At 34.6% G+C, this 16,290-nt stretch overlaps 1 protein-coding gene across 1 annotated transcript; it reads left to right on the top strand.

Moving 5' to 3' along the window:
• Nucleotides 1-1,529: 1,529 nt before the first annotated feature.
• LOC128178232 (uncharacterized) lies at nt 1,530-9,182 on the top strand. The gene is made up of 11 exons (XM_052845292.1): nt 1,530-1,732; nt 2,017-2,103; nt 3,222-3,415; nt 4,851-5,002; nt 5,519-5,682; nt 5,817-5,852; nt 6,010-6,114; nt 6,258-6,437; nt 6,528-6,638; nt 6,724-6,888; nt 7,453-9,182. The coding sequence occupies exons 2-11, from the start codon at nt 2,019-2,021 to the stop codon at nt 8,583-8,585; spliced, it is 2,325 nt and encodes a 774-aa protein (XP_052701252.1). The 5' UTR covers nt 1,530-1,732; nt 2,017-2,018; the 3' UTR covers nt 8,586-9,182.
• The last annotated feature ends 7,108 nt before the right edge of the window (nt 9,183-16,290 follow it).

Below are 16,290 nucleotides of genomic sequence, written 5' to 3'. Positions count from 1 at the left end.
TAATTATACCTATCTCTAAATAATTATACCTAGGTACAAATGAATTATACCTAGGTACAAATGAATTATACCTATCTTCAATTCAATTAAAGATAGGTTCAATTGAATTATACCTATCTCTAATTCATTTGAAGATAGGTAAAATTCATTTAAAGATAGGTACAATTGATTTGAAGATAGGTTCAATTCAGACATATCTACAAAGGATTTGAAGATAGGTACAATTCAATTATACCTAGGTTCAATTCGTTTTGTTCATTGTTGAAAATAATGAACGCTCCCTTGAAGACATTTCAACATGGAGGGAAACGAGCAACCAACGAAGATGAAAGAAGAAATATATATGTGTATGCAATATATTTGCAAAAGGCATCATTTATTTATTAAAACATGTATACCCGAATACCCCAAAAGTGACGGAGTTTGGGTAGTGACGTAGTTAGGGTCACTATATATACCTAGTATATAAATAAAAAAACTGGCTTTATTTTTTTCCATAATTTTATCAAAGAATGTATAATTCAGTTGATAATCACTCTATTCATTAAAGCGGTAACAATTATTATGAGTTTTTGTTTGTTTTAAGGCTCAATCTTTCAAAAAGTTGACAAAATCATAATTATATATTGCCTATTTTATCATCCCGATCCCGATTTTATTTCTATGTCGCCTTTCTTCAATCTTTTTTTTTTTCATTTTCATTATTTATAAATATATGAAGGTGTTAAGCAGTAATGTCACCTCTGATTTTTCTTTTATAGATCTTTAGGACATCCATTTTTTATTATTATCTTGTATATCGAATGACTTTATTTATAAGTTGTGACGTAACGGAAATGACGTACTATACAGGGAGTATTCATTATTGCCAATATTTTAGTAATTGAAGATAGGTTCAATTCAATTGTACCTATCTTTAATTCAATTGTACCTATCTTCAATTCATTGCATTTGTACCTATCTTCAAATCAATTGTACCTATCTTCAAATGAATTAAAGATAGGTATAATTGAATTGTACCTATCTCTAATTCAATTTGAAGATAGGTACAATTAAATTGAAGATAGGTACAATTGAATTGAAGATAGGTACAATTGAATTGAAGATAGGTACAATTATTTGGAGATAGGTACAAATATTTGAATATATGTTAATTTGGCGTTCCATAGACGACTGAATTAAAATATCTCGGATAGGCGCATGCTATAAACCCGAAAACTCAGTTTAGCCGATAACTGGTCTTAGCCGATAACTGGTACAGTACCAGTACACATAAATGATATAAAAGTAGAGATAATCGAAAAAGGTACTGGAATAATATAATTGGTACATATACGGAAAAATCCTTTTCAGATTATGATACACATACACTGCTAAAATGATAGAATCTACTTTTACTTTTTTGTCGTGTTTTGTTTTTGTTTCAGAATTGAAGTAATCACCTTTATTTTCCGCTGGGATGGAATTGGTTGTGGTTAATTTAAGAATTATCTGTTCACTGAGCCGGCGCGGTAGATCAAAATTAGTCATGCGGTTATCCCTTGGGCGCCCCTCAGGTAAGACAGGGGAAATACACAATAGAAGTGTTTGAATACGGAAGACACAAGCGAAATGCCATGATGGAAAGAAAAAATTACAAAAGGATCTAAAGTTTGGAATATCACTGATTTCCGAGAGTTGGGGGAATATTTCTTGAATCTCTAATACTTATTGGTTTGTGATCGGAATTCAGGTAAGACAATAAGCTACCGTGTACCTGGTCACAGTTCAACGTAAACATGTCAACAACTCGCAAAATGTGACCTCTTATGTGTAAAAATGGGCCTTAATTAACACAAGTGTGTAGTACGTGTGAGATTTTAAGAATTAATTATGACATTCATTCTGTTAAAAACTTGTTTTGATGAAAAAATAAGGACACAGAAGTCAATCGATCACATTCAAAAATTGTCTGGGGTACAAAATAGGGGTCAGAGAGACTTCATATAATATATTTGTGTTGTTATTTCCTTTCAGGTATGGTGCAGTTCCCATATGATGTCAGACTACGTAATTTGTTGTCTACTTTGATTATATGCACAATGGTGGTGCACCAGGCTCTATGTAAGTTTCAGACTGTAATCCATGGAACAGAATACAATATGATATTGATTTCTAATTTAGAGTCTAAAACTGACAAATATGAGGTGATTATAATATGAAAAATGCAAACGCCCATGGATATTATAACAATTAGTACAATAAATTGCTTTTTTATGACATTTCTTTTTCACTTTAAGAAAAATACAATTTATAAATTGCACCCAGTTTTACACTTTTACTTTTTCGATTTATTCTCTGGGTATTTTGTGCTCTAATTTGATGTGTTTCAACACCACCCCTACCCACATGATATATCCGTTGTAAACGAGTCCGCCCTTCTTACAACTTCAGAATCCTGTACATGTTTTTATGTAATGTCAATTTCTTATCATGATAATCATTTTGTATATTAAGTTTGTTTGAAAAACCCAAGGTTGTTGGTTGTTAGTGATACGGCGTTATCTCCTCGATCCTAACACATAAATAGCCCGAAGGTAAATGATGACGATTAACACTCAACACACACTTTTAAAACTTTGATACCCAACGGGTAGTGTATAAGAAGTTTCCATACTAGGTTAGATTTAAATGTATGTATGCCCCAGCTGTGTATGTAGAATTATAAATTACTGGTTGAGACTTTCTTAAACGCCACATTGAGTAGACAAGAAATTCAACCTTTAGCCTATTGGAAAAATAATATGACTAAAATTGGAAATAATTATAAGCGACAACTATAACTTGCTTTCGCATTATTTATTGCTACTATTATAATTCACCCCAACTGTCAAGCTGTAAATTTTGAATTTACTGGATAACAGTAAAGCCAATTCAAAATTTATGACATGAAAATACCACCCATATTTACTTCAGAAGGATTTTCCCTCTTATTTGCTGAATAAAATCGACTCAGTATTTCTGGAGAAGAAGTCGAAAATATTTTTAAATTACAACGAAATCGACAGACAACTGATAGGACGATTAGAAAGACTCGATAATTAGTGTAAAAGTAGTAAAAATTTAAGATGTGTTTAATTAGAACGGTTTGTCATCAATTAACCCAGCTAGACATCCCTAGTATATATAAAATATTACTTGACGTGAACATGACTTAAAGATTTCTTTCTCTTGTCATGTAGCCTGGCGGGTGGTGCTGAAGGTGGGGACGGGACAGGACATTTCCCCCGCCACCAGTATAGAGCACCTGTGGCTGTCTGACGTCACAGTCAACGACGACCGCGTCACTTACGTGAACACACGTGACACGGTGGTAGCCAGGTACAGGCCCACCTACAAGTCAAGCTACATCAACATCTGGGAGGGAATCAATCTGGTAAGCATAGTTATTTAAGGAATAAGGAATAATTCTTTGAGTATTATGAGGTGATAATTTCGTTTGGGGCGTGGTCAAATCCAATAAAGCCAGAAGTGCTTTATGATAGATTTGACCACGCTCCGACAGAAATTTTCACATCATAATATTCAAAAAATGATTCCTTATTACTTATATTTATATTACTTCTATTTTGTACGCTTTAAAACAACATATTTTAAAACCACTTTTTTTTTCATGTAGCACATGCTATGTATTACTACGCGGCGCAGCTAATACCTTTTTAGCTCACCTGAGCTGAAAGCTCAAGTGAGCTTTTCTGATCACTTTTTGTCTGGCATCCGTCTGTCTGCCTGTCTGTCTGTCCGTCTGTCTCCGTCTATAAACTTTTTACATTTTCGACTTCTTCTCCAGAACCACGGGGCCAATTTCAACCAAATTTGGCACAAAGCATCCTTAGGTAAAGAGGATTCAGGATTGTTAAAATGAAGGGCCTTGCCCTCTTTCAAAGGGAGATAATTAAGATTTATTACAAAATTGTTTGTATCTTTAAAAAATCTTCTCCAAAACCAATTGGCCAGAAAAGCTGAAACTTGTGTGGAAGCACCCTCAGGTAGTGTAGATTCAAGTTTGTTCAAGTCATAATCCCCGGGGGTAGGGTGGGCTCACCATGGGGGGGGGGGTGCAAATTTTTACTGAAGAATGTAAAGAAAAAAATCTTCTTTTTGAAAATCAGTTAAGCAGAAAAGCTGTTACCTGAATGGAAGCATCTTCTGGTAATGTATATATTTATATAAACAGTTGTTTAAGATCTTTTTGAGAAAGGCGATGGTCAATATGTGATATAACTATGAAATCATTTAGTTACAAAAGGTGACCATCATAAAAACATCTGTAGTAAATTTTGAAAATCTTTTAAAACAGGATCAATTTTATCATTCTTTGTCCCGATATTTTTGATGTGACTTCATAAAGTCGATTTTATGTCTAGTGTTGCTCAGGTTAACGATGTGGCCCATGAACCTTTTGTTTTTTATGCTATAGGACACGCCTATTTTGTGTCAATCATGTTTTATGAAGTTATTGGTCTATATAGGGTTCAAAATTGATTCGTAATGTTATCACACACAAAGGCAGTTGAAAATGTAAATATTCCCCGATAAAACGCTGCTTTTTTATATAAACTTAAGTTCATGAATGTTACATTATCGTCTTAGCACAGTAAAATATTGTGGAATTTTTTATATTCGCGGCAGCTCAATTTTCGAGGATTTACGATGTATCCTTCGCCTACGAAATAAATTCTCAACGAATTATCATGAACCTACAAAATTACATATACATGTTCATGCAATTGTCAACAAAATAGCTTGATCATCGACGAAAAATTACACCCACGAATTTAAATGATTTAACAGTAATCCCTATTTTGCAGCTCAAGATGAGCATGTATAAGGACGGCAAGGAGGCCGCGTATCTGATGTTTAACACCACTGGGTACACCAGGACTAACTTCTTCAAGTTCTCCAACATCATCAGGAGTTCGTTCACAGACCTGTCTCCCTCAGTCAGCATGGCCATCACTGGGTAAGACTTAGACATAGCATACATTGTAGTACTATTTTCATTTGTGTCATCTCGAATGGGGTACATTTTTGGAGCAGGAGGTGGATTAGTAGTTATTGAAAATAGAATATTTACACCGACTTCACAGACTTTAATATCTAATGTGATTCAAGTAAGTTAACCTGCATGCGCTTACTTTTTTTAAATTAAAAGTGTTAAATAAGCACGTCAATTTTGATTTGATTGCTGTAAGAATATCCTAAAATAATTTATCATAAATACAATGGTATTCAGTTACATATACATGTATTTAATGGTATCTTTATGCAAAGTATAAAACACAACATGAAAATAATTTTACATCTCCCAAGACTCCCTTACGCATTGTTGCAAAGTATAAAACACAACATGAAAATAATTTTACATCTCCCAAGACTCCCTTACGCATTGTTGCAAAGTATAAAACACAACATGAAAATAATTTTACATCCCCCAAGACTCCATTACGCCTTGCTGTATTGACTCTATTCCTTTTAGGAACCTGAGCCGGAGCTTCGAGCTGCTGTCGTCTGACACCGGCTACTGTGGGGACAGCAGGGGGTGGATGGCGGGCGTCAGTCAGATCGGGATGGGCAGCTGCTACTCCAAGGAACCCGTCCCCTTCTTCATGTTCGCCAACAAAACCAATTCCCTGTTGAACAGTACGCCCATTTATCTTGTACATTCTGTAGTGTATTCAAGCTTTCGAAAATTAATTATTTCTTACAACCGAAATCTATTTAAACTGGAAGATTTTGATATTAATCATATTAATATTTTTTTTCTGTTCTTATAGATATGAATGTGTCCGACTCCTTCGCCATTTTTGCGGGTTAGTTAAAAACTTTTTGCATAATAACGCCACATACTCTAATGCGATTAAACTTTCCATTAATGTCCAAGCTTGTAATAATTTTACTAACAGTTAAAGCTCACTTGTTTTTCACTTTAGTTCATTGCAATCTAATGTAAACAATAATATGTTACAGGAGACTGTGTGGATCAGCCGTGTCTTAACGGAGGGAGGTGTACAGAACATCTAGACGATTTTACCTGCCATTGTGATTCCCAGTATTATGGCAAAACATGTACAAGTAAGCATTACTCCATTAACCTTTTACATCAGAGTGACTAAGAGTTACTTTTCTTTCTTTTCATTTCTTCAATAAAAACATCATAAATATTAAAACATGTACAATTAAACATTTTATAGATTCATTGTTCAATTTTTTTGTAGTTCGATGTCCCTGTGCTTATGGAAAGTGCTTCGAAGTAACGGACTCTGACGTCACAAGTTCTGGTATCGTCATCATCAATGGGACGGTTATAAATAACTCCAGCTTTACGCTGGACGGAGGTCGTGTTCGATTGGCTTGCAATTGTTTGAAGGGTTATGAAGGTGTCAACTGCAGCAAAAGTAGGTCACAAAGATTCTTTCATGTCCCATAGAGGTATAGATAAATTGTGTCTATTTTTGCTATAGCATTTTCTGTCTTATTTTTTGTAGATAAAGACGACTGTGTAGGAAATCCCTGTCAGAACAGCGGGGTTTGTGTGGACAAACTGAACGGATTCGAATGTGACTGTCCCGTCGGAATCTCAGGACCGCGCTGTGAAAGTAAGTTTCTCTAGATTGTTCGATTCACTGAAGTAAAATAAATTAATGCTTGATTTTGTAATGTTCTTGATTCTAAAATTTACAGATGTAAGTCCAAAAGAAGACAGCAATATGAAGACAGGGGGAGTGGTGGCCGCCGCCATTACGGTACCATTGGTGCTGATTCTGATCGGCGCCATGGTGGCCTACGGCATTTACATCTACAAAAACCCAGAGGGATTTGGACGATCCACTACATACAAGCAGTTCAGTGAGTATACTATTAACTTGCCTTTCATTTACAGCCGATGTAAAACATATTCGGATGGACGACCTGGGAGCTACGGTTCTGTACCTGTTAAGAAGTTGCAATTTACGGCGCACAAATATTTCGCTAGTTTTAGACTGCTTAATCTTATTTGCACACATAATCTGGTGGGGAAAAATAGTACCATTAAATTCTTCAGACAATTTACTAGTTATATTGTCACTTTACTTGCCTCATACTCTCTCTAGCTCCCAGGTCATCCATCCTAATTTTTTTCAGACCGGGAGCTACAACCCTGCAGCTATTATTTACTCTGTTTGATGCAGTAAGAAAAAACACATATAGGGGTTTATGAAATGTTTTGACTCGCGAGTAATTCCCTTTGAAATCTTTAATGACATATGTTACAATGTAAGTTTTACTTAAAGATTAAGTTGTATATTGGCTGGCTTTAGATATTTGATTACATATAATCATTTTGTGAGGGATCCTGTAATAGTAGCTCCTAAAATAAAAAGTTATTATTCATTAATATCAACTGTAATTCTGAGAACCATTTCTTTGCAGCCATTGCCCGAGACTTCGTGCGCAGAAGTTTCCGTAGAGTGTCCGGACGGAAGCCCCGAGCTACCAAACGTCTACAAGTAGACCAGGTTGAGGCTGATCCGAAGAATGAGAAAGCGGGATTTGACAATCTAGGCTTTAATGAAGCCACCGGAACTGGAGGTTCCGTCCCTGTTTATCGCAGAGAAAATTCGGAAATGTACGAGTTGTCCGCAAACGACCAGTCGGTGGTCACGGGACCGAATACGTCATACGAAAAACTGAACATAAACAGAAATCAACAGCAACAGTACAATAAAGGGCAAGAACCTGGTGTTCCGGTAGAGCGCCCTCAACGCCAAGTCGGCCGACAGGGGAGGGGAAAACAAGCGGAACAGACCCAAAACTACAACCAACCTACAAGAGAACAACAATCTGGAAACCTTGTTGTTCCACCTGTAAACAAACCAAAATACCAGCCACGGCAAACAGAAGCACCAAAGGCACCACGAAGTCCAAATGACGTCACTACGCCGGGATACCCAACACATAACATTAACACACAGGGCAGACACCATGACTACGATTCCCGGAGTCTACACGTCAATGACAGGAGCCCCACCTCAGAAAACGTCCCTTACGATAGATACAGAGATGGAGGGTCGCCATCATCACCATATGGACGAACTTATCAAGATTACAGCCCTCGTGATCGAGCGGCCGACTCCGCCCCGTACGACAGATATCGTGACGAGCACTCAGCCCCACATTATCATCAGATCGACCCCAGTCAGAACTCGTACGACCCGCGCAGACCACACCCTACAGAAAGTACTTCCTATGATCGGTATCGGGGTGACCGCTCACCATCATCCCCTTATGGACCACCTGACTACCAGAGGAACATTCCTCATGCGGAATCGTCACGTGATAGATACCGCGCTGCCGATTCTCCCTCCTCTCCATACGGAGAGAACCAAAAATCCCCAGGGTGGGGAGAAAGAAACTCACAAGATCGGTACCGTGATGAGCCCTCGCCCAATTACAGGGGGGCTAACCCTGCCGATCGGTACAATACAGGCAGACAGACGGATGTAAGTAGTCCGGAGCAAGTGGTGTTTGTTTCCGCTGACCACACGAGAGAGGTCTCCATTTAAATCTCCGCAAAACTTGTTCCGAGTTAGAATATGCTTTATATATAATCTGAAGTGAGAACGTCCTTGAAATCCTGAATGGACCCGGTATGAACTGTCTCTACACCTGACACAGGTGAGAATTATAGGTGATTTTCGTGGGAGCGCCACGGAAAAACGAAATGACGGACAACAGAAAAACACACACTGTGATATATCTAATCAAGAATAATATTCATTTTACCTGTACATATTTGATAACATTATATTCATCACAAATTGATTAATTTCAGTGTATTGTTTTTTTTAACAATGTATGTGCCATATGCCAAGGAAATTACATGTAATTCCCCCGTTTGGTGTTTAAGCAGCCAAGGGTTTTAATTAACACAGTGATAGACACTTTTTTCAAAAGTTCATATATGTAAAAATCTGAAAGTATACCTATAACAAACGTATACTTTAGGATGTGCATCATAATATATAGGCCTACTTCTTTCATCTATTTTTGGTACATGTATATTAGTACTATAAATCTCTGTACCTACGTTCGTCTGCAAAACTTTTTGATACGAAAATTTTCACTATATGTACGTTTCTAATAAATACTTGCAATATCAATTTAGGGTATCTTAAGATTATCTTCTAACATGATCAAAAGATCCTATATTAAACTCACGCTAAATGCTGTATTTTATTATCCGTTTAATTACATCAGGGACAGGTTGGTATTAGACCTGAGAGATCCCCTGATTGAAGCAGTGAAGACTAACGAATTCAAATATAGTTAAAGATGGCTCTTTTTGTCTCGTATAGATGTACACTGTTTATAGTGTATAAATTTACATATACCGAGTGTGACTCCCTCTATTTCTTACAAAAACTTACGTAACAGACAAAACAAACAATATACATACAAAATAAAACTGTCAAACAGTTCGCGGTCGCATTTTTAACACAAAACGTTAAAACTCTTGAAATACAAACTATAAGATATTCATACAAAATGAGAATATTAAACAGCTCGAAGTCGCTTTTTTTAAACACAAGAACATCTTGAAACTCTCTTGAAAATCAGCCTAATTGTACATTATGCTATGCTTAACGCCAAAAACGTTTTACAAAAATAGTTATTTGCTAATCAAAAAATATTCATATATTATATATTTATACTACAATCAAAATAAGTGGATAAGACTCCTCAAAGTTCTAGGATAAACACGCAACCTAATGAATAAGACTCAACGAGGCTCAAGTTAAGATTTAAAAGACAAAACTCATTTGTTAAGACATAAATCGATGTTCTTGTTAACTTAGTGCATGGACACAAAACTTCAAGTGATCTTGTCATAAACTATGGATATCTATAAACATTACTCATTCTATGTAGGATCATTGGACAGTTCCCTAATGCTGAATAATTAAAACTACTAGTAAACAGGATTAATTTGAATGCGTAGTATGCCGTTACATATCACAATTCTTTAATCTGTTGTTTTTAATTTTCATTTTAATCAAAGTTCAATTTATGGAGAGGTATCAAGAGATCACATACAACATGAAAGAAAGTCTATTTTTAAAAGTAATACATCTTAATTCAGGTCGTCTTACTGCGCACAAAATTGGAAATATAAATTTAAAAAAATATGCCGTAAGATTTTTAATGGAAGATATATAAATCAGCATGCTTGTGTTGAGTTATGACATTATGACTATGCCCCATATATAAACTGTTCGCTTTCTGCCCTAGTTGGATGGTCGAAGCCATTTTATTTGTAGACTATAAATCACCTTGAAACGAAAAGCTAAGTTAAAAGTTACTTGGATATATGGATAACTGATATGGTGGTGTTCCGTTTGACACAATACAACTCAAGACATTGATTAAGTAATAAGAATGGTCATTTATTAGATAATATAATAACTGACAATATACAACATAAAATGCCACAATGTAAACTACAAAAAACACAATACAAAGGAACAATTCTTCATACTGTAGATGCCTTATTTTACGCGAGTACTAAATTCCGCGATTCAACGCTTTTCCATCAAATCGCGAGAACATAAAATCGCAAACGCCGAAAGTTTATCATTGTTTCACGTAGTTTACATACGTCCGAAAATTAAAAGCGAGATTTTAAAATTCTCGCAATTTTACGCGGATATTAATTCCTCCCGTTTAATTAGGAATTTACAGTATATAAAACATAGATAAATAACACAGTATTGTGACTAGAATAAACAGAGAACATGAGAGAATAAAACATGGCAATTTCTATAAACAGAAAAGTGCCAAAGATGGGGTAACTTTTTATCTATTTAATATTTTAAGGTAGGTATGGTGGGTGATTTATTGACACCCAGTCTACTTATACCTAAAACCTGGATTCACCAAACAATAATATCCGCTTATCCACCAACAGAATTTTTTTCTTTGTATTTCGATAAGAAGTTGAATTATATTTTTCTGAAACTTCAGTAAATGAATGTTTAATTTTATTTTATCATTCACTTGAAACTTCTTATGAAAATTTATGAAACTTTTAAGGGTTTTTTTTTGTGAAGTACTTTTGCTGTAAAAGACTGCGAATACAGAAAGCACTAAAGATAAAAGTTAACACCTGGTAGGTCAATTCTCCACACAATCCAATCTATACACTGATTTGGTCATCGAACACAAGATCTACTGACGTCATTTCTATCATGCCTCGATCGGCGACCTCAATTCGTCGGAAATGTCCAGTCGTCAGACCTTGTATCGATATCCCCATTAATATTTGATGGCTCGTTCTAACTTAAACAGGAAGATAAAAGTTTTAATTACTCTATCATTCTTACGAATGTGTCACAAGAGGCGAATTCGACTAGAGATTGATCCAATTCGTTATGTGTGTGTGTGTGTGGGGGGGGGGGGGGGGGGGGGTATTTACCGAAGCGTACGTATTTGTGTTAAAACTTACTTACTGTTATTATTATTGTTTTGTCAATATATGAAATATTGTACCCTCTTATTTATGCAAATATATTGAATTGAGTGATGTGATTTTCGAATTATTGAATTTCACCAGTTTTATTGCTAGCGGTATTTTTGATATTACAAAATATGTAGTTTCATTCATATTAAGATAAAACGTTTTGACAACGAACAATACCGGTGAATCACAGGCACTTGTTTCTGAGAAAAAAATATACCCTATAGTATTATTATACTACAGGGTAAATTTTTTTCTCAGAAACAAGTGCCTGTGCGGTGAATGCATTATTATTATATCGATATCAATATGTTTTCGTTCCGGGAAGCATATTGTGAAAATATTGTTGTTGAATTAACTGCGCGACAGTTGACAAGTCACTCTTCACCTGCATGTCAACATATTGGAGTATCTTATTGTTATGTAGACATTATGGTAGCATATCTCTCCTCCTTGTTTGCAATTTTATTTTTCTATCAAATATGTCGACATGCAAGATAAATATGATGACATGCAAGATAGTTATGACAACATGCAACATAACTATACGTTGACATTCCAGAAAAATTGCAATCAAATGAGAACGATAAAAAATCCCCCAAAATCTCAAATATTGCCCACATGTGACATCCAAGATGCTAGATGCTACTTATCTACATCGAAATACAACTTATGTACATATAAGTTAACATGCAAGATGAGATATGGAACTTAGTTATGTTCACATGCTACTTATTTATGTCAACATGCAACTTAGTTATGTTCAAATGCGAGATAAATATATTGACATGCAACTTATAAATTGCATGTCAACATAACGAAGTTGCATGTTAACATAAATAAGTTGCATGTCAACATATTTTTCTTGATTGTTAACATAAATAAGTTGCATGTCGACATAGATAAGTTGTATGTCAACAAAAATAAGTTGCATGTCGACATAAATAAGTTGCATGTCGACATAAATAAGTTGCATGTCGACATAAATAAGTTGTATGTCAACCTCAATAGGGTTGCATGTCAAGATAAATGAGTTGTATGTCAACATAAATAAGTTACATGTCAACATTAATAAGTTTCATGTCGACATAAATAAGTAGCATCCAGCATCTTGGATGTCACAAAATGGCGATATTTGAGATTTTTTTAAATTCTCTTTTGATTGCAATTTTCTTGCTGCATGTTGATATAACTATCTTGCATATCAACATATTCATATTTGATAGAAAATACTTGCATACTAGGGGCAGAGATATGGCACCATAAGACATACATGTATTTATCTTGCATGTTAACATATTAGCATGTTAACATATACTTTTCTTGCATGTTGACACAAAACAACCTGCATGTAGGAGGCAGACATATGCCACCATAATTTCCGCCAAGAGCGAAGAATGTTTTTTAGCACAGATTCTGTCAGAGTATTTGATGTGAAATCTTGATGGCACTAAGTAATCGGTTACACACCTGTCCGGCGCGGCCCGTCCTGCTGGGAGATAACGAGATTCTCCATGTTGAGGACTTGTCAACCATTGTAACTCTCTCCTTGATCCAATTACACGGGAGCGATGGATATTTAATTTCTCAGTACTCTATTCGTTTCAACCCAACCGAACTTAACAATATGTAAAATAACAACAACGCGTTTATCTGTACACATATGCAGAAAATCTCTCGGATATGCAGTTTATTTTGTACACGTACATGATAAAAATATCTTTTGTCAAAAATTCTTTATACATATAAAGTAAAAGAACTGAAAACAAAAAGAACCCTCCAATGTCTTAACTTTAAGCTACAGCTAACAGTTTTCCTTTACGAGAACACCATCTTCATAACAGACTGTAAGTATACACATGTTCGATCGACATACGTGCACGTTAATATAAAAAACATAAACAATAGCTGAGGAGATTCTAGAAATTCGAGAGGGTATAACGCCTTTGGCAACAAACGCAAAATTTATTGCATATTCTTTCATTTTTATATTTGTGTTGTTTTTTCCTTGGGTTTGTAATTCTTATAATCGGATTATCAAATATAATGCCGTTATTATTGGCATGTTGTCTGTTGTAGGTACATAGATGTATTGCTTCCCCCATTTTGTGTGTGTGTGTTTCTCTTTTCTTTTTTTTTCTGCACACTTCTTATGCTTTTATGCATTATGAATCAAAACGTATTTCAAACAAATTAGTCATAACTCATATTAATAACTTTTTGGTTAATTAGCAACTCTTATAAATCTGACATAAACGAGATTTAAGACAAATATGAGAGATTTTCGGCGGAAAAAACCTTTTTAGCATTTCTTTCTAAATTCAGTTACAAGTAATAAAGGGCATACCAGGTACAGAATGTAATAGCCTACCTGAGCCATATTTCAAATTTCAAATAAAAATTTAGGTTCACTATGGGTACCTGTTATAAAGTGTACCTCAGAGTTAAACTATTCACCGAGTAATATAAGTTAGTTTTTTTCTTTCTTATTTTCTTTATATGAACAAGGCCTGACGTTTTCACTACCACTGTGCATGACCGTGGATAGAAACAGCAAATATATGTACACGTGTGTCACACTTAAGTATCAGCAGTTAACTATCTATTTTACTTGTCTTACTATTACCGGGATTTTGACCTGATTCAATAAATATCATTGTAATTGATCGTCCTGGTTATCTCAATATGTCGCCTCTAATGTCCGTATTGTTGTCGATAGAACCACGTGACTCAGTCATCTACATAGATATATTCTGAGCGTTTGCGTTTTATGACGATCTGGAAATAGAAATCCTAGAAACGATGTATTTCAGTCTTGTAACACAATATATGTATGTGTAATTTACCGGAAAATTATGTTTATATTTTTATAAAGTAATGTACTTGACAAAATGCCACATTAAGAAATGTGCATGTATTTTTAGATATAACACATCAGGCACGTAGCATCGTTTTTGAAAGTGTGGGGGGGGGGGGGGGGTCGGACTCATCCAAAAGATCTTGACAAGCAATCTTTGTGGTTCGGATTTTGTATATATCAGCATTATTGTAGTGTTGTGCACAATTTTATGAAGTAAAATTTAACAATTTTCATGCAATCGCCACTGATTTCTCCGATCCTCGACCATGTTCGATAACTGAAATACCCGGGTTTTTTTATTCTTACCCTAAATCTGCCTTTTATATAAACAAATTTAAATAGTGTTTTAGTGTTAATATTACGATTAGTTTTTCAATGATATGCTCGGCTTAATGGTTCCGCGGATACTTTCTTAATATATAGGCTAAAGGGGTTCAATTGGTAATTTTTTTTTCAATTTTGATCTTAGCTTGTGTATCTATTCCATAATATCCATCATGGGCAAATTTGCAATCACTTTGTAAAAAAAAAAAACATGGATAAAACATACATTTCTCTTTATTTAATTCCATTTATAAAGTTTGATTGAAAAATGACATTTTTATGATGAAATAAAAAATACTTTGAGGCTGAGGGAGAACCTTAATAGTGAAATACAGAACTTATCAATCTTCTTTAAAATTATAATATGACACAATAACTGCAAATTAAATGCTAAAAACATGTAGCCAAGTGTGATCAACGTTGCCATCTATTAAACGTAAAAATGTACAATATCCTAGAAATCTCATAACATTTACGGAAACCCGAGCTTCTTGTTTGGTGACAATTCCCACCACTGTGACAAAACATCAACTGTTAATGAGGTTTGTCACTGATATTCCTTCTATCTAAATCTCCGTTGGAATATAGAAAACTACATTGCATCAATCAATAAGTTTCCACTGCGCCAATATTTAGACATTTACCTCGCTTTTAATTTCTCATTGACCATTAAATGGCAGTTTGTTTCTTATGGTATTATTGGGAGTCGGCCTCTGCGATTGACTCTCCGCTTTGTGTTCAAGTTGTTTATTTGTTTGTCACATTAATTCAATAAACTGAGGCTAGATATGATATATAATGAAAGTTTTTCACAGGGAAGAACAAATGAATGTTAAAGCACAAAAAGGCATTTTTTGGCGTCTGAAGTTTATTATTGCATTGAGCGAGAAAAGGGAAGTGTTCATTGACATTTTAATCTAGAAATTGGACATCAAACTGTGCACGCAAAAGCTGTGTAGTATGCACAGAAAATTGAAGGACTGAAAAATCATCTATCACTTATTTACAATTTTCAGTTGTTATGAGTGCATGACTAGTTATATGTATCAACTGAAACTTGATTGTAAATCAATGAAAGACACAATCGTAAAATCTGCTAAATTAAGGACAGATCAAAGATATATAATACGGACTTTAAAAAAAAGTGATGTAATGCATGTTTTTGATTGAATTTAAGTAATTCAAAGATTATTTAAACGATTCTAAAATTAAGATTATCCATCTATCATTTATTAGCAAGTTTTGTAGAATTCATGCAAAATAAAAAAAATATGTTTAAATATTATAGTATAAAATAAATATTCTTAAACGCTTCTTGGTGTGATCAGAAGTTATGGACGGCGATCAATAGATGTTTGTCAACCATATACAGTTCCTGGGACGGTCAAGTTTCTAATATGAAATTTGTTTTATTTAATTTCTATCTTTATATATATTTTTTTACTTCTTTTTATTTTATTTTATCTTTTTTTCGAGGGAAAAAATAGTGAAAAGGGACAAAAGTGGATATTGCAGGAAAACCAAATCGAACTTAAGTTAATTTCCCTGTTTAACATGAACTATCTTGCAT

The sequence above is a fragment of the Crassostrea angulata genome, chromosome 3 (genome assembly GCF_025612915.1).
Source record: "Crassostrea angulata isolate pt1a10 chromosome 3, ASM2561291v2, whole genome shotgun sequence".
Lineage (NCBI taxonomy): Eukaryota > Metazoa > Mollusca > Bivalvia > Ostreida > Ostreidae > Magallana > Magallana angulata.
Note: the sequence above shows the minus strand (reverse complement) of the source record. Positions and strands in the feature narration are given on the sequence as shown.